This window comes from Chiloscyllium punctatum, chromosome 12, assembly GCF_047496795.1.
Source record: "Chiloscyllium punctatum isolate Juve2018m chromosome 12, sChiPun1.3, whole genome shotgun sequence".
In the NCBI taxonomy this organism is placed as follows: Eukaryota; Metazoa; Chordata; class Chondrichthyes; order Orectolobiformes; family Hemiscylliidae; genus Chiloscyllium; species Chiloscyllium punctatum.
This window is the reverse complement of record NC_092750.1, coordinates 37,800,800-37,825,120: the sequence shown is the minus strand read 5'-3', so window position 1 is coordinate 37,825,120 and position 24,321 is coordinate 37,800,800. Positions and strand designations below refer to the sequence as shown.

At 40.3% G+C, this 24,321-nt stretch overlaps 1 protein-coding gene across 4 annotated transcripts in view; it reads left to right on the top strand.

The window, feature by feature from the left end:
• LOC140483804 (protein FAM107B-like) overlaps nucleotides 1–24,321 on the top strand; it is a 220,657-nt gene that overhangs the window by 114,031 nt on the left and 82,305 nt on the right. For 3 of the 4 annotated variants that reach the window (XM_072582413.1, XM_072582412.1, XM_072582414.1), the window contains one exon: nucleotides 10,585–10,648. In XM_072582413.1, coding sequence (XP_072438514.1) covers nucleotides 10,585–10,648 — 64 coding nt within the window. Of the gene's footprint in view, nucleotides 1–10,584; nucleotides 10,649–22,646; nucleotides 22,830–24,321 lie in introns of those variants that run through there. The other variant, XM_072582415.1, reaches the window with a different exon arrangement.

Below are 24,321 nucleotides of genomic sequence, written 5' to 3'. Positions count from 1 at the left end.
TCCTTGGATTTGTAAGTAAGCAGCTCAATGTGCAAAGCAGCACAAAGTTATGCTTTAGATGAGCTCTAATGAGTGAGCATTGTGCTCAGTTCTGGCACCAACCTTGGCAAAGGATGTCAAATCTTGATGAGGATACAAAGGAGAGTTTACCAGAATGATGCCAAGGATGAGAGACTGTAGTTGTGTAAATAACTAGAGAAGCTGGGATTTTTCTCTCAACAGCAGAGCATGTTCAGTAAAGTTTTAACAGAGGTATTTAAAATTATGACAGACTTTTATGAAGTAAATAGGAAGAAACTGTTTCCACTGGCAGGAGGGTCAGTAACAAGAGTGCACAAGATTTAACAAATTGGCAAAATAACCAATGAGTGGTTTTGGGTGAATTTGTTGGAATTAACAATCATATATGGAAAGATGTTGCCAAAATGAACTATTTCCAATTACCAAGAATTGGTGGCTTGTGAAAAAGCCACAATTTGCTTGGTGGAAGAAATCACACAAACAAAAATGAAATGTGACTTTTCTCAGTCAATGAGAAATAATTACATTTAAAATATATAGTTGGTTTACACATAGGCTGAATTTTTGGTGCTCCCCCAAAGGTGAGAGCAAAGACAGAAATCCCCGAGGAATATCGATGTCCCAGTTTCAAGGTGTTGACAATGAACATAATGAAGCACAGGACAGGAATCCTGCTCCCATCCACAGTTAGGTCATTCAACATTGTTTAAAAACTCATTAAAAGCTCATGGAAAAGATATGGCTGGGATATGTAAAGGGCCAGGTAAGTCTTAGAAACTGACATGTTTAGAACAGTGAAGCAGACTGAGTTATAGCTGCCCTAATTGCAATACCAAATCTCATATGAAAATCAGTGGGGGAACGGGAATATGGACACTTGGTATGGGGCACCAAAGTGCTGCATAGTTGGCAAAGAGAGTGGGTATTCAGCTACCTCTAGCATCACTGAGGCAGCTAGCAAGTGGCAAAAGTGCCAAGGTCACTTGCGCAGCTAATTTTCCAGGTCAAATGCTTCAGTTAGTGGTGAGGCATGACTGTCAGATTCTGAGTCCCAAGGTGATGAAGGCAACACCCTTCAGGAAAAGTGCTGATGCCTGAGCATTGGGAGAGAAGGAAGGACAGGAAAGCCAACTAAATTCAAACCCCTAAAGCAGGATCAACCACTAGAGATAACATTACCTGGAGATGACTGAGAACCAATGCCCTGGTCACTCTTCTGTTCGCAGCTCATAGACATTAATGTCCTTATTGGAAAACCTCACACCACTGGCTGCCAAGACCTGCCAGTGGTCATCAAAGTCATTGTGGGATTGAAACCATTCACTTGTGTCTCATTTGAAGGATCTGCTGTGGATGGCCATGGCATCTGCAGAAAGTTTGCTTACTACTGCTTTTGCTGGTCACTGATGACTTCTTTGCTAGAGGTAGTCACAGAATCATAGAATTGTTACAGTGCAGGATAAGGACTGTGCCTGCAGTGGCTCACGAAATAGGTATAATTACATAGTGTTAAGTGCCTCTTTATTTTCCCCATACTCTTGAACATAGAATAATTCCATCTTGAATGCCTCAAATGAACCTGTCTCCACCATACTTTCAGACAGTGCGTTTCACAGCCCAACTGCTCACATTCTGCAGAGGCTTTTCACCACTGCACCGCACCCACAGCCAGAACCTCCCAAGGAAAGGGGCAGTTTCACATCTATCTCTGAATACAGTATTTTAATTTTAATCTCTGAATAAGCATGGTGGTTATTTTATAATAATAGCTTCTAATGATGCTGTTCCAACAAGATTAATTATTTTCTCTGTGTCTGTGCTATTGAAAGCTTTCATTGTTTTGAAGACGTCCATTAGGTCATCCCTCGGTCTTCTCAAGACAAAGGAGATGAGCCTGGCAATTCTTTCCTGGTATGACATATAAGCACACATTTCTGATGCCTTCCTTGTCAATTTTCTCTGTATCCTCTCCAATGCTTCTAGATCCTTTCAAAACGCAGTAACCAGAACTGCACATGCTAACCTTAAGTGTGGTCTGTATTAATGTTTAATACAGACTTAACAAATATTCATTCCTTAGTATCCGTGAGGATTCCATTTCTGAAAATCCCAGGGAATAATGAATTCGCGAGTGCAGACCTTAATAATTGATGGTTAAAAATAGGGTTAGTTTCCTGGACTCAAGATTCTGACTTTTTGCCTCTTATTTTTGGATTTTTTTTGGGTTAAAATAATAAGCATTAAAACATCTGAAATAAAAGGTAATATTAATAGAATAAAATATTTAAAACTATTGTAATGCATTGTAACTTACCGATTAGAGCAGTAAATTCTGCATTACAGGATTGGGCATTGTTGAGGAGGTTATGGATGGTTATTGGGTGTAAAAACAATGACTGCAGATGCTGGAAACCAGATTCTGGATTAGTGGTGCTGGAAGAGCACAGCAGTTCAGGCAGCATCCAAGGTGCTTCGGAATTGACGTTTCGGGCAAAAGCCCTTCATCAGGAATAAAGGCAGTGAGCCTGAAGCGTGGAGAGATAAGCTAGAGGAGGGTGGAGGTGGGGAGAAAGTAGCTTTAATTACAATGGGTGAGTGGGGGAGGGGATGAAGGTGATAGGTCAGGGAGGAGAGGGTGGAGTGGATAGGTGGGAAAGGAGATAGGCAGGTAGGACAAGTCCGGACAAGTCATGGGAACAGTGCTGAGCTGGAAGTTTGGAACTAGGGTGAGGTGGGTGAAGGGGAAATGAGGAAACTGTTGAAGTCCACATTGATGCCCTGGGGTTGAAGTGTTCCGAGGCGGAAGATGAGGAGTTCTTCCTCCAGCCGTCTGGTGGTGAGGGAGCGGTGGTGAAGGAGGCCCAGGACCTCCATGTCCTCGGCAGAGTGGGAGGGGGAGTTGAAATGTTGGGCCATGGGGCAGTGTAGTTCATTGGTGCGGTTGTCCTGGAGATGTTCCCTAAAGCGGTCTGCTTGGAGGTGCCCAGTTTCCCCAATGTAGAGGAGACCGCATCGGGAGCAACGGATACAATAAATGATATTAGTGGATGTGCAAGTAAAACTTTGATGGATGTGGAAGGCTCCTTTAAGGCCTTGGATAGAGGTGAGGGAGGAGGTGTGGGCGCAGGTTTTACAGTTCCTACGGTGGCAGGGGAAAGTGCCAGGATGGGAGGGTGGGTTGTAGGGAGGCATGGACCTGACCAAAAAGACCGTTCCCTCCGTGACTACCTGGTCAGGTCCACACCCCCCTACAACCCACCCTCCCATCCTGGCATTTTCCCCTGCCACCTCAGGAACTGTAAAACCTGCGCCCACACCTCCTCCCTCACCTCTATCCAAGGCCCTAAAGGAGCCTTCCACATCCATCAAAGTTTTACTTGCACATCAACTAATATCATTTATTGTATCCGTTGCTCCCGATGCGGTCTCCTCTACATTGGGGAGACTGGGCGCCTCCTAGCAGAGCGATTTAGGGAACATCTCCGGGACACCCGCACCAATCAACCACACCGCCCCGTGGCCCAACATTTCAACTCCCCCTCCCACTCTGCCGAGGACATGGAGGTCCGGGGCCTCCTTCACCACCGCTCCCTCACCACCAGACACCTGGAGGAAGAATGCCTCATCTTCCGCCTTGGAACACTTCAACCTCAGGGCATCAATGTGGACTTCAACAGTTTCCTCATTTCCCCTTCCCCCACCTCACCCTAGTTCTAAACTTCCAGCTCAGCACTGTTCCCATGACTTGTCCGGACTTGTCCTACCTGCCTAGCTCCTTTTCCACCTATCCACTCCACCCTCTCCTCCCTGGCCTATCACCTTCATCCCCTCCCCCACTCACCCATTGTACTCTATGCTACTTTCTCCCCACCTCCACCCTCCTCTAGCTTATCTCTCCACGCTTCAGGCTCACTGCCTTTATTCCTGATGAAGGGCTTTTGCCCGAAACGTCGATTTTGAAGCTCCTTGGTTATTGGGTGTGGTAAGGGTAGGACAGTGCAGACATGCTCCCCGCCTAGCCAGTCTCCCCCAATGATGCACCCTCCTCCTCTACCTCCATCTGACAGAACCTATTCATCCTCCTCAGAACCTGGGTCCTTGATCGTGGAAGTATGAGGAGAGCAGCTATATACTGGAATAGGTCAGCAGCGAGAGAGAGATTACTGTGTGAGTGAAAGTGTTTGCGGATAGGTGAGTTTTGTCCACAGATTTTGAATGATTGGTTACTTTTTTTTCCTACGAAATAGACAAATTCACGATTTGTGAGTTTGCAGATACAGAGGAATGACTGCATCTTATTCATCTTTCAATTCTATCCCTGTTGAAGTAAAGCATTTGTACTTGGTTTAATTTTTTTTAATGACTTGCTAATCCACAGTGCATTTTTACCTGATGGTTGTATTTATATTTAGAAAACCCTTTGTCACTGTACTCCACTTTTATCTTCCAAGTAATATAACCTCCCAATTATTCCTACCAATATATCCTGTGCACCCCAGGTAGACTACCAATATGAGCCTGATATCAATTAAGATCTCACCCCTGTGACAATCTAAACTTTAGTCAGATTCCCACAAGAGGTGGCTTACTGATGCACTAACAGAACACTCAGCTCCTTTCGTCCTCTTCAGTGAAAATTCAGCCCCACGTGTTTGCAAACCAGAGTGAACCAATTTCATTGAGGCTTGCTGTGACTGTAGACTGCATTCAATGATGTGGTGTAATTCATGCCTTGTTCCTGCTTTGAATGTGTTTAATTTTGTCCTTTCATGTGTGCACAATAGGGCACCATAGACAGGTATTTCTGTGCACTGTTTCATTTCATGTGTGTTAATAATTGATCACTTTTCCTATAATAAGCTAAAGTAATTTTTAGCCAGGCCACTAACAATATAATATTAAATGTCCTTTTGTATTTCTTTATTATCCAAATTCAATCCAGAGAAATGATAGTCTTCAAACTCTTCCACAGCTTAATTTGCATGAACTTGTAACCTTTGCAAACCAATGTAATAGTTTCTGTACTCATACTGAAAAATTTGTATTCTGGTCAGTTAACATCAGAAGTGGAATTTCTACTTTGATCCAGTTACACCGAGGTTAATAAATGTCAATCATCACAGAATCTAGTGAGAAGAATAAAGCCTGTCATTTTGAATATCTTCAAAGATGATCTTTCTGATTTTCCAGTTTGCCCAGTATGTTGCACACATTTGTTCACCTTTCCTGGGGAAGCACATTAAAGTTATGCAAGGGTTTATCGAAATAACTCAAGCCTGGAGCCAACATTATCATATTATTTGGCCACATGCTTGTTTTAGAGCTTGGAGTCTGATACCAGGCAGCTGCGGCCCACTTGAGGTCCCCTCTGAATGAAGAGAGAAACAGTTGCAATTTGCAACCTGCAGATTTGCTGCGCTGGATCCTTCAATCCTGGTTGAGATGTGGTCAGGAGGAGGGACATCCCCAGCCCCACTCCCACCCCAAGAGGGCAGAAAGCCTTCTAAGCAATGCCTCCAGTGTAAGTGAGAAGAGGTTGTGGGGGCAGTCAGTGGTCAGTGCTTAGCTGTCTGGAATCAGCTGAATGCCTATTAAACAATCTGGTTCAATGTACTGGTTGATATATTTCCAACTCAGAGTCGAGAGTATGGTGCTGATAAAGCATAGCAGGTCAGGCAGCATCTGAGGACCAGGAGAATCATTCCTGATGAAGGCCTTATGCCTGAAACTTTGATTCTCCTGCTCCTCGGATGCTGCCTGACCTGCTGTGCTTTTCTAGCACCACACTCTCGACTCTGAACTTCAGCATCTGCAGTCCTCACTTTCTCCATATTTCCAACTCATAACGCTTGGAAGCATAACCTTGCCTATTGAATGCCTAAATATCAGTTTTGTTCTTAAAAATTGCAGAGAACCTCCAAGCATCATCTCTATGCAAAGTTAGTTGTGTGTCTTCAAGTAAAACTTACTTTTTTCTATTCATATGTGGTCATGGACATTGCCCATCCCTAGTTGCCCTTGAGAAAGTGGTGGCAAGCTGCCTTCTTGAACAATAGCTGTCCAGGTGCTGTAGGTAGACCCACACATTCATTAGGGAGGGAGTTCCAAGATTTTGATGTCGCAGTAGTGAAGAAATGGCTATATTTCCAAGTCCAGTGTGGTGAGTGGTTTGGAGAGGAATGTGCTAGTGATGTTGTTCCCAAGGATCTGTTGCCCTTGTTCTTCTATATGGAAATGGCTGTGTTTGGAAGGTATTGTTTAAGGTTCTTTGGTGAATTTATGAGTGCATCTTGTAGATATTGCATTTTGCTACTACTGACTGATTGTCATCACATTCACAAACATTCAATCAAGCGAGCTGCTTTGTCCTGGATGGTGTCAAGCTTCTTGAGTGCTGTCGGAGTTGCACTCATCCAGGCGTGTAGGGACTGTACTGAATTAAAGGTGTTTGTGCAGAAATGCTTTAAAAATGTTCAGTGAATCTACCTCCACTGTTCTCTGGCGCGAGAGTGCCAAAGACTCTCAAACCTCTGAGAGAAAAGAAAACTTCTCACCTCCATCTTAAATAGAAGACACCCTATTCTTAGAACGTGTCCCCTAGTTCTAGTCTGTCTCACAGAGGAAAACATACTTTCAGCACCTAACCTGTCAAGTTCTTTCAGGATTATATGTTGCAGTAAGATCACTTCTTACTCTTCTAGACCATCATTTGTGGTAAAATGTTACCAATCTATGAACTTTTAGACGTTCTAACTTGGATAAAATGTTAACATGCGTTTTCTTAATATGTTTATTGGTTGATACGAATGCAAAAGATGACAGGGTTACTACTGCAATAGTATCTACAGTCTTAATAAAGGTGAGAAACTTTTCATGTTACAGAAGCTGATGGAATATTTTCACACCTATTTTGCTTAAAATTTCGAATGCTTTCAAGCAGTTCTAGAATAAACTAGCATTAGTGACATGAGTTTGAATTATGTGCCTCATTCATAGGATTGTTGTTTATTATATTTGATTTCCACTGGCTGTACAAGACATCTAATTCAATTGTGAAATGAGTTGGAAAAATATCAGGAATAGTCTTATCATGGTATCTGTTCAATGAAAAACAACTAAGAGTGCCAATAATTTTAAGAGAGTTAGAGACTGGGAAATGCCTGTGAAAGGGAGCAGTGTCTGACTAAGTATTGCCTAGCAACTACTGAAGTTGACACAATAACCTCACATAGAAAAATGGAACGATACAAAAGCTCTTTTGTTTATGCAATTCAAGTTTTGCAGTGTTGCTATGAATTACGTAGTGATTCCTCAAAACTATTGGGAACATTTTTACAACTCTGCATTTGTATTGGTTATCTTACTATTTTGTAGTTCCCAGAAATGGTTTAGCATGCCTTAGACTACTTCCAATAGCACAATGCCAATGTGACATCAACCCAACTACGATAGTGACAAGCATGTAACGATAGGTAGATTGGTACAACAACATGACCAGACATTTCAATTCAATGCATTTGGGATTCTGACAATACAGATACCACAAACTGAATAATTTCACCAGTTGCAAATTGTGAAGATCATGTTAATTTATTGTTATTAAGTAGCAATTCTTCAAAGAAAAGCACAGGTAATTTTACCAATGGAACATGGAATTCTCAATCTGAGACAGTGAGGTAGAATTTCTGACAGATTGTGTAGGGTTTTCCAGCATAATTCACCTGAAATCGGCAAAACCAGCACTCGAAATTGAGACACTGCAAACCAAAATGATGCACAGTGCAGAGAGTATTTCCAAGATCTTTTGCATTGACTTAAAGGATTTTGCTTTGAAAGTCAATCGTGCCCTCAAAACTGACCATGTCCCCAGAACAAATTAATCATTAGGGCAAATTTCTGCTATTGATTTTCATTTTTGACCCTTCAAGAACGCTGTTAGCATTAAGCAACATTTTAAGTGCAAGAGCTGTATAAGCTTTTAAAAATAAAGTGTATAATTAACCAATGTTATATATTAACAAAACATGTAAATGTATTTTTATTTTCTTAAGTCAATTCAATGTTAATTAAAATTTGGATTTTTCACAGGTGATAGTCCAGTCTTTCTGACTGAAATGCTTCTTGTTTTGATTAAACGCAGGTTCAGCAAGGTTGCATTTGTGGCCACCATCTCCGCTGCTCACTCATGTGTAAAAATTAGAGTACTGCTTTTAAACTCACATCCAGCAACAAAGCATCATTTACCAAATGAATCACGTAATCTTAGGCTTGATTTACAAATAATTACACTACACTCCCACTGTTATAGGAAATCCAGTTAACATGGATAGCTGTTTTGATTCATGAAAAGATCTACAAATAAACAGACTGTTCTGTATAAGCTGCTATGGCTAATTGTTAATAACAAGGGCTTCCACCAGGTATTAAAGTCATTGGCATCTAAAATACAACCCCATCCAATTTCAGAAAGAGAAATGTATAATTGACCATTAATTAATTTCTTTATAGAGCGTATTGTCAGATATAACCACAGGTTTGCATCCAAGGTACCAATAAAAACTCTTTGTTCCCATCAATTGTTATTGTAACTAAATTTCAGATGGATTACAGTGGCCATTTTTGTCGGTGGTGCACTTTTTCTTACATTGGAGAACACATTCGTAACTCTGTTTCAACAATACTAAATGAAACTGAACAACATTACCACTCTTAACTATGTCAGGGAATATTTTAATGCAAGAAAAAAGAATCCACTTCAAAGTCCTGCTTGATAGAAGTGGCGCATAGAGGATTTTATGTTCAACAATACGCAAATGAGTCTGAGTGGAAATTTGAGCAAAACAATCAATTCAGAGAATGAGTGCAATTTTAAGTATAATTTGCACATGAATTGCTGATAGCACACAAGCATAAAAATACTCATTTACGTTGAAATCTGTTTCTATTCCACTATCAATATCAATATGCTTAAATATTTGGACCATTTATGGATGTGAGATTTTTGCTATTAGTAGTACAGAACCTGAGTATTACTGAAAAGAAACATTTAGAATTTTTGAGGTACTTTGCCTTTCTAGGATTCTTTGAGATAGACCAATCACTTTTCAGTTCCAAAACTGAGGGCCTTTGTCCCATTTGTGAGTCTGTGTCTTACACAGAAAACAATTATTCGTAGGTGCCAGTGTTGAACTGGGTGTACAAAGTTAAAAAAAGTCACACAATACCAGGTTATGGTCCAACAGGTTTATTTGGAGGTGCTAGCTTTTGGAGTGCTGTTCCTTCATCAGGTGGTTATGGAGTATAAGATTGGAGGACACAGAATTTATAGCAAAAGACTTTGATCTTCACTTACAACTTTAAGCCTACAGATGGCCATTTGTACTATATTTTTCAAAACAAAAACTGTGTAAAGTGAACTAAACTCTTGTCTCTCAAAGCAGATCATGTAAAGCTACTATGTACAAATTACTAATGCACAATGCTGTGATAGGTAGGAAAATAGCCTCAATCATTTTAGAACAAAGAACTAGTGGGAAATTAATTATGTGAATCCTTTTGAAGTGTACGGGTTTTGAGTTACTCTTTTGAGACACAGTATACAGCTAACTGAACCAACTGTATCCATGTGACACAGTATTAATTCAACAACAATGATTTTTTTAAAGAGAATAGCAGGAAGCTCAGATCAGGTCCAGTTATTGTTAGTACTTGTACAGTCCTGATGGTGATTCTGCCAGCAATAACATTGTTAATGAATGAATTCTGTTCAGCAGTGCAACTACATTGACTATTTAAATCTGATTCAGTTTACTCTCTGCATGTCACCAAAAGCATTTCTGATATTTACACCTAGGAGGAATGGATAACATTACTTGAGGAGAACCACAGTCAAGAGTGTGTTGCTGGAAAAGCACAGCAGATCAGGCAGCATCCGAGGAGCAGGAGATTTGACATTTTGAGCATAAGCCCTTCATCAGGGCTTCATTCCTGATGAAGAGCTTATGCCCAAAACGTCAATTCTCCTGCTGTTCGGATGCAGCTAGACCTGCTGTGCTTTTCCAGCACCACACTTCAACTCTGATCTCCAGCACCTGCAGTCCTCACTTTCTCCTTGAGAAGAACCACAGTTGTTCACCACTACCGTTCCCATATTTTAATGGGTTTGATCACAGTCATAAGCAAACAGAATAATTGTCATCTCCTCCATATTGTTGGTTATGATGAAGAAAATCTTATTGATGTTTCTTGTCAAATGATGAGATGCATGGGCTCATTTTCTAAGCTTGACTGGCTGGTATGCATCTCAGAAAATTGCAAAGGTATTTCTTCACTAATTCTTCAGGGGAGTTATTCTATGTTTCCACACAAGTTAAATAATTCTCTTAACAATAGCAGCAAATGCTGGAAATATGACACTTCTAGCAGAACATTGGGCAGGTGTAGACAATTTTATATTTTTGCTTTTGGGAAAAAAAAATTCTCAAACAATTAATTTGGCCAATGAAAAACATGCAAATATTTATGAGCGTATCCATGAATATTTTTCACTTTTTTTTCTTGCAGAAAGAATATTCTTTGCAATCCAAGTCACAGAGTGAAAATAGACAACACATACTGAATGGCTCGGGTAAGCTCTCATTCTAAGTTATATGAAGTCCAGCCAGAACAAAACGATATGAATGCAAATTTTAAACAAACATTGGATCCACATTAGAAAATGTAGCCAAATGAGATTAAGTTCAAGTCACTCCTGTCAATGACTAAACTGATTGTCCAAAGGGTATATTTATGTTAAGATCCATTGAAGATCCCTTAGAGACAATAACATGCTTATATCATATTGAACCACAAGTCATAGGGAAGGTTTTTAAATATGCAACTGTAATGTGATTATTACATTCAAGCATGGAATTTGCATCAACTGTTCCCACAACTTCATCAAAAATATAGTTTACCCCATATAATAAGGCCTTCTCCACAGTTCCACAGAAAGAGTGCAGCCTTGAAAATACCAAATCAAACTGAGATTTTACAAACAATTTCAATCAATACTTTTTTTCCTCAGTATGGGAGTCTCAATGTTGTGCTATTTTAATGCAGGAAATGCATTTGTTAATGCTTGAGCAAGAAATTAGGAAATTCCATCATTGCACTTTTACATTTTACTTTGGCAGTGATGTTCTACTGTTTTCAAAGGCACAGGGTAATGTTACTGCTTGTCCAAATTCTTAATGTATTGTCAGGGGCAAGATTGCCTCCTCAATTACAGCATACAAGCGTCGTTAAATTTATTACTACTCAACCCCTTCATATCATTACCTTAACGCGTCTGTGGTCATATGAAAACATTCTTTGGCATGTAATGCATTTGTTGAACTCTAAGGAATACAACGTTTGTCCTCCCACAGTACTGTAGGTTCTTGTACCAACCCGGAGGCTGGTCATGTCAAAACTTTTCTTGCATCTTCCTCAGCACCTTCCAAACCTGTAGTCTCCACCATGTAGTCTCAAAACATTCTGACTGGCAACTCATGTCTAACTTGGAGATTGTGTTTGACCAATCTCCTGGACTTCTTGAGGAGGTAATATGTGCTGTGGATCAATGGGAACCTGTGTATGTACTGTGTTTAGATTTCATGAAGGCATTTGATAGGGTGCCACATTGAATGTTGCTATGAAAAACGAAAGCTTGTGGTTTAGGAGTAGCATATTGGCATGGTTGGCTAACAGGAAACAGAGAATAGGCACAAATATGTCTTTTTCAGGTTGGCAAGATTTAATGAATAGTGTGCCACAGGAATTGGTGCTGTGACTTCAACTGTTTACAACCTGTATAATTAACTTGGATCAATGGACAGAAGGTTTGGTTGTCGAATTTGCTGATGGCACAACAATAGGTGTGAAAGTAATTAATGAAGAAGATGTGAGGCTACAAAAAGATATAGGAGATGAAGTGATTGAGCAAAGATCTAGCAAATAAAGTATAATATGGGAACATAGGAAATTATCCATTTTGACAGGAAGAATAAAAAAGGATATTATCTAAATGGTTAGAGATTGCAGATTCATGAATCACGAAAAGGTTGGTACGCAGGTGCAGCAAATAATTAGGAAAGCTCATAGCATGTTATCATTGACCATAAGGAGAAGTGAATACATGAATAAAGTATAGAGGTGATGGCCTCGTGGTATTATCGCTATACTATTAATCCAGGGACACCGGTAATATCCTGGGGCCCCAGCGTCAAATCCTGTCATGGCAGGTAGTAGAGTTTGAGTTCAATAAAAACCTGGAATTAAAGGTCAAATGGAACCACTTGTCAATTGTCAGATAAACACATCGAGTTCACTAAAGTTCTTTAGTGAAGGTAACTACCATCTGGCCTACTCTGAACTCATAGCAATGTAGTTGAAGCTTAATTGGCAATAAGGGATGGTGAATAAATTATGTTCTATAGGTAATAAATGATGCCAAAATCCCACGAATGAAGAAAGATTTTGCTTCAGTTAAACAGGAAACTGGTGGTGCACATCTAGAGTACATTACAGTACTTACAGTGTGGAAACAGGCACTTTGGCCCAACAAGTCCACACTAACCCTCCAAAGAGCAACACACCCCCCTATATTTACCCCTTCACCTAACACTATGGGCAATTTTAGAATGGCCAATTCACCTAACCTGCACATCTTTGAACTGTGGGAGGAAACCAGAGCACCCAGAGAAAACCCACGCAGACACGGGGAGAATGTGCAAACTCCACACAGACAGTTGCCCGAGGCGGGAATTGAACCCGGGTCTCTGGTGCTGTGAGGCAGCAGTGCTAACCACTGTACCACCGTGCCACCCACTGTACTGTGTACAATATTAGTCAAATTAATTTCTGACAGAAGGATGTAAATGCATTGTAGACAGTTCAGAAAATGTTTACCAGATGAATACCTGAATGAGAGGAAAACAAACAGAAATTTCTGGAGAAACTCAGAAGGTTGGCAGCATCTATGGAGAGAAAACAGATTGAATATGTCAGGTCAAGTGACCTTTCTTCAGAACTAAGTAAGAACAAAAGTAATGACAGTGTACTGTGAGAAAGATTTGAACGGAAATCCTATTTTACCTGAATAAGAGGATTGTCTTATAGGGTAGACTTGTATTCACTCGCATTTAGAAGACTTCAATGAAGCACAGAAGACTGTGAGGAATCTTGGCAGGATACATATGGATAGGATGTTTTCTCCCATTGGTGAACCTAGAACTAGAGGTCACTATTTAAAACTCAGCAGATGTTCTGCTTTGTCTGGGTTTATCCACTTGAAGAAGTTTTTAAGTGTTTTCTTTTAAAAACACTTGTACAATGAAAGGGGAGTGGCCAGTTCTCCCAGTTCAGGGTTTGGTTTTAGCAAGCTGTTTTGTTCGCAGCTGCTGGTCAGGTTTTAGCTGGGAACCCAGAGAAGCTGCTGGACCCAAAGAAACAGCTCCATGCTGATGCTCCCTCTCTAACATCACTCCTGTAAGAACCTGTGTTTGAATTTACCTTTTTGCCAGGGTGTATGTTATGGGATGTTGCAGGTATTTGGAAAAGCTGTTCATTAATTTGTATTTTCATGTCAGTTGGGTTTTCAAGTAGTTATGTTATTCTAAATTCAGTTTTCTTTTGTTCGTGTATAAATAAATTATGTTTTGTTTAAGATTGAGTGGTTGGGCCAGCTGCATCACCTCTGGAATATCCACTTTACACCTGCTTACAACAATTAGAAAAGTTAGGGTCTGGGCTGCCTTATTGAAATGTTTTGAGGGGGCCTGGACTAGTCCATAACAGATGCATCTAAGGATATTAAAGGAATAGCTACAGAGGTAGTGGACGCACTGGGAATAATCTTCCAGCAATTCAAACATTCTGGAAAAGTCCCCGAGGATTGGAAAACTGTGAATGCAATATCTTTATTTAGAAAGAGAAGGAGACAAAGAAAACAGTAACTATAGGCCAGTTAGCCTAATGTCACTTATTGGGAAAATGTTAGATTCCATTATTAAGGATGTATCAGCAGAGCAGCATCAGCATGGTTTCGCAAAGAGGAAGTCATGCTTGACTAAACTTTATGAGAATTCTTTGAGAAGGTAACAAGCAGGATAAATAAAGGTGAAGCTGTGGATGTAATATATTTGGATTCTCAGAAGGCACTTGACAAGCTCCATACATCAGGCTACTTAATAACATAATAGCCTATTATACCAGTAGTAGTACAGAACATGGAGAGAGGATTGGCTAACTAGCAGAAGACAGAGAGTTAGAATAAGGGAGGCATTTTCAGAAAAGCAACATGTAACTAATGTACTGCTATAGTGATCAGTGCTGGGGTCATAGTTATTTTCAATATATATCAATGACCTGGATAAACAATGCGAATGTGCTATAATCAAGTTTGCAGGTGACACAACAATAGGCGGGAAGGCAGGTGGTGAGGATAACTCTTCCTGAGGGATATAAACAGGTTAAGCGAGTGGCAAAAACTTGGCAGATGAAATATGATATGGGAAAATGTGAGGTAATGCACTTTGGCAGGAAAGGTAGAGGAGTTGAATTTTATTCAAATGGAGAAATACTGGAGAAAGCTACAGTGAAATTTGGGCATCCTTACACATGAATTACGACAAGCTAGTATCAAGTTCAGCAGGGAATAGGGATGGCAAATGAAATGTTCGCCTTTATCTCAAAGGGAATAGAGCATAAAAGTAGGAATGTTTTGCTAAAACTATACATGGCTCGAGTTATTCCACACCTGGAATTCTGTGAACAGTTTGGGCCATTTATTCTAGAAAAGATATACTAGCATTGGAGGCAGTCCAGAGAAGGTACAGTATATATTAAAGGAGTGTGGTTTTATGAGAAGAGGTTGACTAAGTCAGTTGAGTAAGTTAGTGAGAGGTTGAGTACTCATTGGAGTTTAGAACAATGAGAGGTGAAGTTATTTTTAATCAGTAAGGGAATCAAGGAAATTGCAGGAAAGTGAACCTGAGCATTATCAGGTCAGCCGTGATCTCATTGATTGGCAGAGTAGATTTGATTGGCTGAATGGCCAACTCCTGCTCTGATGTCTCAATGTCTAAAGAATAAATCATACATTAAATTATATTTTTTATCTTTTAATCTGGTTGTTCATTCATAATACAGACAATGAACAGCCAAAAAATTGACACAACGCCCCTACCCCAAGTCCCTCCTCCCTACCTTTTATCTTAGCCTGCTGGACACACTTTCCTCATTCCTGAAGAAGGGCTTATGCCCAAAACGTCGATTCTCCTATTCCTTGGATGCTGCCTGACCTGCTGCGCTTTTCCAGCAACACATTTTCAGCTCTGATCTCCAGTATCTGCAGTCCTCACTTTCTCCTCGAAAATACTGAAATCTCTGGTATTAAAATACAATAACATCTTATCTCAGTCTGTGGACAGGAAGATCAGAATGCTTTTATTTATTGTTTTACATGATGACAAATGTTATTTTGCATTCACACCAAGAGCCTTCAAAACCTATATAATTCCAAAGCAATAATAAAAGCAAAATGCTGCAGAAGCTGAAAATCTGAAATAAAGACAATAAGTGCTGAAATAAACTCAGCAGGACTGGCATCGTCAGAGAAAGCAATTGTTAATGTTTTGACTTAAATATTATTTCTTCAGAACTTAAGTTCCGAAGACTTGAAACATTAATGCTCCACAGATTCTGAGTTTTTCTCTTATTTTCTGTTTTAATTCTGAAGCAGTTCAGGGGTGCTGGGAAACCTGAAAATGGTTCACAATACCAATGTTACAGATCTCCTGTAAAATCAGTAACCAGAGCATAAGATTTGCATTGAACTATGGATGCTGAGTACATAAGAGATGATTCTTCCCAGCAGATATACTTAAAACTACAGGCGTTTTCTGTTTTCTCTCCATTTCTTCTCTCTCAGCTAGAAAGACTTATTTTATGTGTGTGTGTGTGTCTCTAGATTCCCATTCATTCATTCATAATCTTTTATTAACCCGTTATTTACTATAACATGGTTTTATTCAGTCATTCATAAAACCGAGGTTCGGTACTATCCAAATTTAAAAGCAACCCTTTCAAACCCATTATTGCATTTCCACACCTTATCAGTCTTTGCTCAGCATACAGAACAATGCCATCCCCATTAAGTTTCCACGAAATATTATAATATTAATCAGCCATTACCAACCATCTCCTGGACCTGAATAGATTAAATACCTGTTAAATACCTTTTAACTGGGCCATTATCCCTTTAAGTGTTTGCATGAAATTGTATGAATGAATGAAACTCATACCAGCTAATAGTAAATAAATCTCACGACCCAGCTGCAGTAATCAGTTTAATATCCTTTACTCTTTTATTAAGTATAGGTACAATTTTTAACTTATTTAGAGCATATAGGCCTAGCGTTTTTTACTAATATTTACGAACTTAGAAGACAAAGGGCTAACACCTCCTAATTATGCAAGCAGACCGGACAGATGTCTCATCAGAAGTAGCAGCCAGCACTTAGCACATGGAGTCATTGAGATGTACAGCACGAAAACAGGCCTTTTGGTCCAACTCGTCCATGCCGACCAGATATCCCAACCCAATCTAGACCCACCTGCCAGCACCCAGCCCATATCCTTCCAAACCCTTCCTATTCATATACCCATCCAGCTGCTTTTTAAATTTGTAATTGTACAACCCTCCACCACTTCTGCAGGCAGCTCATTCCACACCCACACCACCCTCCACGTGAAAAAGTTGCCCCTTAGGTCTCTTTTATATCTTTTCTGTCTCACCTAAACCTATGCCCTCTAGTTCTGGACTCCCCCATCCCAGGAAAAAGACCTTGTCTATTCACCCTATCCATGCTCCTCATGACTTTATAAACCTCTATAAGGTCACCCCTCAGCCTCCGATGCTCCAGGGAAAACAGCCCTAGCCAATTCAACCTCTCCCTTTAGCTCAAATCCTTCAACCCTCGCAACATCCTCATAAATCTTTTCTGAATTCTTTCAAGTTTCACAATATCCTCCTGATAGGTGTTTTACCCAACTACTGCCTCCCAGAACAGAAGCCATTCAAATCTTTGTGTACTAGAGATAAGAAATGTAACACCATAGTAATGGGATTTTAATATATGTACGAACTGTGCATAAAGGGACTCTTGTAAGAACTGTATTTTGGGATTCTATTGTGCTGTGATTGATGAAAAAACAGGCTATTTTTGCCATGCACTGATTTCAGTTGTTATTTGAACATGATCCCACACTGTCAATAAATTATTGCATTTCTTCACATTGTTCGATTCCTCTTAAATCTAACCTGAAAATATCCAAATTATATCTGGTCTTGAAGGGTCCTATGATTTGCACACCTCACTTATGCCCATTTGTGATATATGTACCATATGATTCATGCATTTGCCATTATGCAACATTCAGAACATTGTTGCTAATGTGTATGTTGGGTAGTCATAGTCATAGAGTCATTCCTCAAGTAAATTCTGCACATACCGCATATCCAAGAACTACACTTGAATAAATTCTTCTTAGACGTATTACCATCCATGTTTATTCAGAGTTTGTAGGAAAATATTGTTAGATCCAAAGCATTCACAAGTTCATTAGTAGTTTTGTACGATAAGCGATATGTGAAATTAGGATGAAAACTGTCAGGCAGAACAAGGGAATCTTGAGTAGACGACACCTATGGTTCATGGGGAGCAAACCTTATCTAAAATACTTTAATGCACTTCCACTAAAACTCCTACGATGGGGTGAACTATGTATGTCAAGCCAGATTGTCATTTAGTTTTCCTGGATCCTTTTATTAGTCACTAACTTGTTTTCTTGAATTTCAATGTCATTCCAAATAAAAATTACCACCCTCTAAATGTACCCAAGGATCTTTGGCTTTCAATGTTTCCCACTTGATTTTCTCACAGTTTTGTTGCCAAATGTGGAAACTGAAAAATGTAAAACCATCGAAGTTGTAAATGTCAAGATTCTTAACTAGATCTGACAGGGCAGTTCTTCATGCTGATCATGGATGGCTGATGACTGTAGAAATGGCAAACCTCATGATTTTGTCTGAATTGAATTGAATTCAATTGAATTCAATTTATTGTCACGTGTACCAAGGCACAGTGAAAAGCTTTGTCTTACGAGCAGTACAGACAGATCACATAGTTAAGTAGCATTGATAGTAAATAATAGGTAAACAGCAAATAAATAGGTAATCTTCTTGAATTTATCATAATGATGGCACCATCATTCGAGCTTAACATATGAACTCAGGCATGGTTAGGAACACGGGACTGGGATATCATAGCAATTACAGAAACGTGGCTCAGGGATGGACAGAACTGGCAGCTTAATATTCCAGGATATAGATGCTATAGGAAGGACAGAAAAGGGGCAGAGAGGAGGGGCAGAGGCCTTTTTGATAAAGGATAGCATTACTGCTGTACTGAGGGATGATATTTCTGGGAATACATCCAGGGAAGTTATTTGGGGGGAACTGAGAAATAAGAAAGGGATGATCACCTTATTGGGATTGTATTACAGACCCCCCAATAGTCAGAGGGGAATGGAGAAACAAATTTGTAAGGAGATCTCAGTTATCTGTAAGAATAATAGGGTGGGATAAGGGATTTTAACTTTCCAAACAAAGTCTGGGGCTGCCATAGTGTTAAGGGTTTAGACAGAGAGGAATTTGTTAAGTGTGTACAAGAACATTTTCTGATTCAGTATGTGGATGTACCTACTCGACAAGGTGCAAAACTTGCCCTACTCTTGGCAAATAAGGCAGGGCAGATGACTGAAGTGTCAGTGGGGGAGCACTTCGGGACCAGTGACTATAGTTCTATTAGTTTTAAAATAGTGATGGAAAAGGATAGAGCGGATCTAAAAGTTGAAGTTCTAAATTGGAGGAAGGCAAGAACTTTCAAAAGCTAACTGGGGGCAGATGTTCGCAGGTAAAGGGATGGCTGGAAAATGGGAAGCTTTAAGAAATGAGGTAACGAGAATCCAGAGACAATATATTCCTGTTAGGGTGAAAGGAAAGGCTGGTAGGTGTAGGGAAAGCTGGATGAATAGAGAAGTTGAGATTTTGGTTAAGAAAAAAAAGGAAGCATATGTCAGGTATAGACAACAGACATCAAATGAATCCTTAGAAGAGTAAAAAGGCAGTATTAGTGTACTTCTGAGGGAAATCAGGAGAGTAAAAAGGGCAAATACAGTTAAGGAGAATCCAAAGGGATTTTATAAATACATTAAGGACAAAAGGGTAACTAGGAAGAGAATAGGGTTCCTCCAACACCAGCAAGGTGGCCTTTGTGTGGAGCTGCAGGAAATGGAAGAGATAGTAAACGAGTATTTTAGATTACTTACAGTGTGGAAACAGGCCCTTTGGCCCAACAAGTGCACACCGCCCCACTGAAGCGCAACCCACCCATACCCCTACAGGCAATTTAGCATGGCCAATTCACCTGACCTGCACATCTTTGTGACTGTGGGAGGAAACCGGAGCACCCACGTCTGTGTCTGCGTGGGTTTCCTCCGGGTGCTCCGGTTTCCTCCCACAGTCCAAAGATGTGCAGGTCAGGTGAATTGGCTATGCTAAATTGCCCGTAGTGTTAGGTAAGGGGTAGATGTAGATGTAGATGTAGGGGTATGGGTGGGTTACGCTTCGGCGGGGCGGTGTGGACTTGTTGGGCCGAAGGGCCTGTTTCCACACTGTAAGTAATCTAAAATGTAATCTAATCTAAACGTGCAAACTCCACACAGTCAGTCGCCTGAGGCGGGAATTGAACCCGGGTCTCTGGCGCTGTGAGGCAGCAGTGCTAACCACTGTGCCACCGTGCTGCCAGACAAGGAAGATACAGAATGTGGGGAAATAGATGGTGACATCTTGAAAAATGTCCATAGTACAGTGGAGAGGGTGCCCTGGATGTCTTGATACAAATAAAGGTGGATAAATCCCCAGAACCTGATCAGGTGTACCCTAGAACTGTGTGGGAAGTTAGGGAAGTGATTGCTGAGGTATTTGTATCATTGATAGTCACAGGTGAGGTGCCGGAAGACTAAATGTTGGCTAACATGGTACCTTTATTTAAGAAAAATGGTAAGGAAAAGCCAGGGAAGTCTAGACCGGTGAGCCTGACATTGCTGGTGGCCAGGTTGTTGGAGGGATTCTGAAGCAACAAGATTTATATGAACTGATTATGGATAGTCAGCATGGCTTTGTGGGTGGAAAATCATGTCTCATGAACTTGATTGAGTTTTTTGAAGAAGTAACAAACAGGCTTGATGAGAATACAATGATAGACATGATCTAAATAGACTTCAGTAAGACATTCGACAAGGTTCCTCATGGGAGACTGGTTAGCAAGGTTAGATCTCATGGAATACAGAGAGAACTAGCCATTTGGATACAGATCTGGCTCGAAGTTAGAAGACAGGAGGTGGTGGTGGAGGTCTGTGACCAGTGGTGTGCCACAAGGATCGGTTCTGGATCCACTATTTTTGTCAATTATATAAATGATTTGGATGTGAACATAAGTTTGCAGATGACACCAAAATTGGAGGTGCAGTAGACAGCGAAGAAGATTACCTGAGAGTACACAAGATCTTGATCAGATGGTCCAATGGGCTGAGGAGTGGCAGATCGAGTTACTTTAGATAAATGTAAGCTGCTGCATTTTGGGAAAGCAAATCAGACTTATACACTTAATGGTAAGATCCTGGGCAGTGCTGTTGAACAAAGCGACCTTGGAGTACAGGTTCATAGTTCCTTTAAAATGGAGTTACAGGTGGATAGGATAGTGAAAAAGGTGTTTGGTATGCTTTCCTTTATTGGTCAGAGTATTGAGTAGAGGTGTTGGGAGGTCATGTTGCAGCTATACTGGACATTGGTTAGGCCACTGTTGGAGTACTGTGTGCAAATCTGGTCTCCTTCCTATCGAGAGGGTGTTGTTAAACTTGAAAGGGATCAGAAAAGATTTACAAGGATGTCTCCATGGTTGGAGGATTTGAACTATAAGGAGAGGCTGAATACACTGGTTCCCCTGGAGTGTCGGAGGCTGAGGGGGTGACCATATGGTGGTTTATTTAATCATTAGGGGCATGGATCAGATAAATAGACAATGTCTTTTCCTAGGGATAGGGAAGTCCAGAACTGGAAGGCATAAATTTCGGGTAAGAGAGGAAAGATATAAAAGGGACCTAAGGGGCATCTTTTTCACACCGAAGGTGTGCGTGAATGGAAAGAGGTGCCAGAGGAGGCAGTGAAGGCTGGTACAACTACAGCATTTAAAAGGCTGGATATATGAATAGGAAGGGTTTAGAGGGATGTGGGGCCAATTGCTGGCATAAGAGACTAGATTAGGATAGGATATCAGGTTAGCATGGATGGATTGGACCGAAGGGTCTGTTTCTGTGCTGTACATCTCTATGACTTTCTGAAAAGGACATGAGAATTTACTTCCCCATTCATGAGAAAGCAAGTCTATCTCAAATCAAATTTGAACATGAGAAGCTTTCTTAATTTCTTTTTGCTTCACTGAGATCATCTTGTACTGCCACAATCTTGCTTTGCAGACAGATTTGATTTTTGAAACTACACTTTCAATGACTCCTGTTACTTATTAGTAGTAAGCATAGCCACCACCCATGTTTCAGTAACCTCCCTTGGGAGATGAGTGATAACATAACAATGTAGTTAAATTTGGGAAAAGAAGTCCTGAATCATCGCCAAATCCAAATGAGGAGGATATTAAAGTCACTATCCAATATATCTCCATAACACAGTCAATAAACTCAACACCATCAATACCTCATGTTAATACAGTGCCTCTGATAGAAGACCACTCCAGTATACAAGCATGGGAGAAATGAGACAGAAATACATAAATCTCAGGAGGTAAAGGACACAAGTCTATGGTGATAAACTCAAATAAATGTCCAAAAGCTTTTTAAAACAAAATTAGTTCTGAAAAGTTTTAAAGGTGGAGGAAGAAGTGGCAAAGTGCAGAAGTTTGGAATTGCAGCTGCAGTGTTCCAAAGTGTAGAGAAGGCTACTGCAAACTCAGAGGAGCAGAGAATGTGAGCTTGGGCAGAGTTGCATGAAGTGAACCTGTGGGGAAAGTTCATCACAGAAATAACAAGCAAATAATATACCAACAAGACAAAACTCTTTACATCCAGGTAAGGAGTCACTGTGATATTTTGGGTTTCATTAGCTAATTTATCAAATTCAAATACCATTTCATCCTACTGCGTTTTAGTTACACCACTGTCTTACAGTTTTACGAATACACACTGGCTTCAGCAATATATTTCCACTTCCCAAACTAGCCGGAGGGGGAAAGGAGGTGGCCGATTGGGTGATGCTGAATAAAATCGGCCTCTGCTCCAACTCCATTCACTTCTTGACATTGATCAACATGACATGTGGCTCAGGCCAATCTGTGGGGAACCCCTGCCCCGCCCACCGAGCCCTCTGAATGGACAGCGAACTGATTGGACTTTGTTCGGGGAATGTTGTCAGTCACTCTGTGCAAACATTCATTGCTCATCGTGTGCTCACAGATGGACCTACCTTTTCTCGTGTTATTCACTGTTTCTACAATTTTCAGTGGCTAGAAAGTTTTCGTGAGTTATTTTGTTCCGTTTCACTTAGTTTAAATGAAGTAACAGGGACCTGCACATTTTGATGGGATATCTGAACAATGCCAAGTTATTCTGAGGTGAATTCCGGGTCACTGAATTTAAATAGTTTTCAGCAGGTAATTTGTTTTATTGGCTCTTGAGTAGAATATCTGGGAACAGCCATGTACAGACTAGCAGCTATTCAGTAAACATTTACAGTCAGCTGCTTAACGAAATATTTAAAATTTTACTGTAGTTGTTTTAAGATGAACTCGACTTTTCACACTGTGTTAGTATTTTCTGTCCAAATTGGCCCCAGAGTTATTCTTTGAAGTAACCCTACATATTAAATTCTAACAAGCACAAACTTGGTGTGGAACTTGATTCCAAAATCCTTTCAAGTAGTGAGTTTCAGATTTTTTTTTAGCAGCCCACTGGAAAATAAACCTTATCTCCCATTAGGGCTTTTGTTATTCTATTTTAAAGCTAAGGTTTCTGTTTTACTGTCTCCCTTCCCACAAGATAAGGTGAATGGAGCAAAGCTATAGGAACCCTTTAGTTGTTTTGAATAATTGTGAGGACGCCTCAACTTTATTTTGCTGTAAGGAAAACACATGAAATCTGTCAGGCCTCTGCATAGGAGAATGTCTTCAGTCCTGGTCAACATAACTTTGTCCTCAAAAGGCCTTGGTATTCTTTCTAAAGTGTGATCTTCAGGATTTTATGCATGCAATATGTTGACTGAGACCAAACCAGAGATCTGTAAAAGACTAGAATATCTTCCTTGTTTTTGTAGTCCATGCCTCAATTAATAAAGTCTCACACTTCATATTATTTCCTAACTGCCTTATCAATCTGCCCTTTCTCCTTTAAAGTCTTGAGGATGGCATGTTTCACTCTCTTACATCCATTCATATTTAAAATAGGAACGAGACCATTTGGCCTTTTCACCTCTGACATTCAACAGTGTCATGATCTCAACTGACAGTTCTGGACTAGTGTCACTTCAAAATGAACCCAGATTTGAAAGGCCACATGTTTAATTTTTACAGTTATTCAACATGGTGGTTAATCACTGAGATATTCATGTGGGGCTGCAGATATTTTTTAACAGCGGAACGTAAGTCTTTTATACAAAAGGAAGAAACAAACAACATTTACATACAAGATAGCTAAAAGAACTTAACAAACATCAAAACAAAGATTCAACTGGTTTTCCAATACCATCCATAAGAAACTCAATCCCAGAGAAATATCATTCCATCCTCAACTTTTTAAAATATTCCTTTCCCTGACCTTCCTTAGTCTCTCTTTCTTGAACCTTAGAGATAATTTTAAGATGCCTTACTGGTTCCTATGACCTAAACTTGTTCTGTTTTTAAAAACAATTGAAGACTTCAATGCAAGCCCTCTTGGCCTGGAAACACCATTGATCAGAAACCAGTTGTACTGTTGTGGCTGGTTCCCCTGAGCTAAACCAAAAAAATTAGGTCCCTTGCTTGGAGATATGGGCGGCACAGTGGTTAGCACTGCTGCCTCACAGCGCCAGAGACCGGGGTTCAATTCCTGCCTTGGGCAACTGTCTGTATGGAGTTTGCACATTCTCCCCGTGTCTGCATGGGTTTCCTC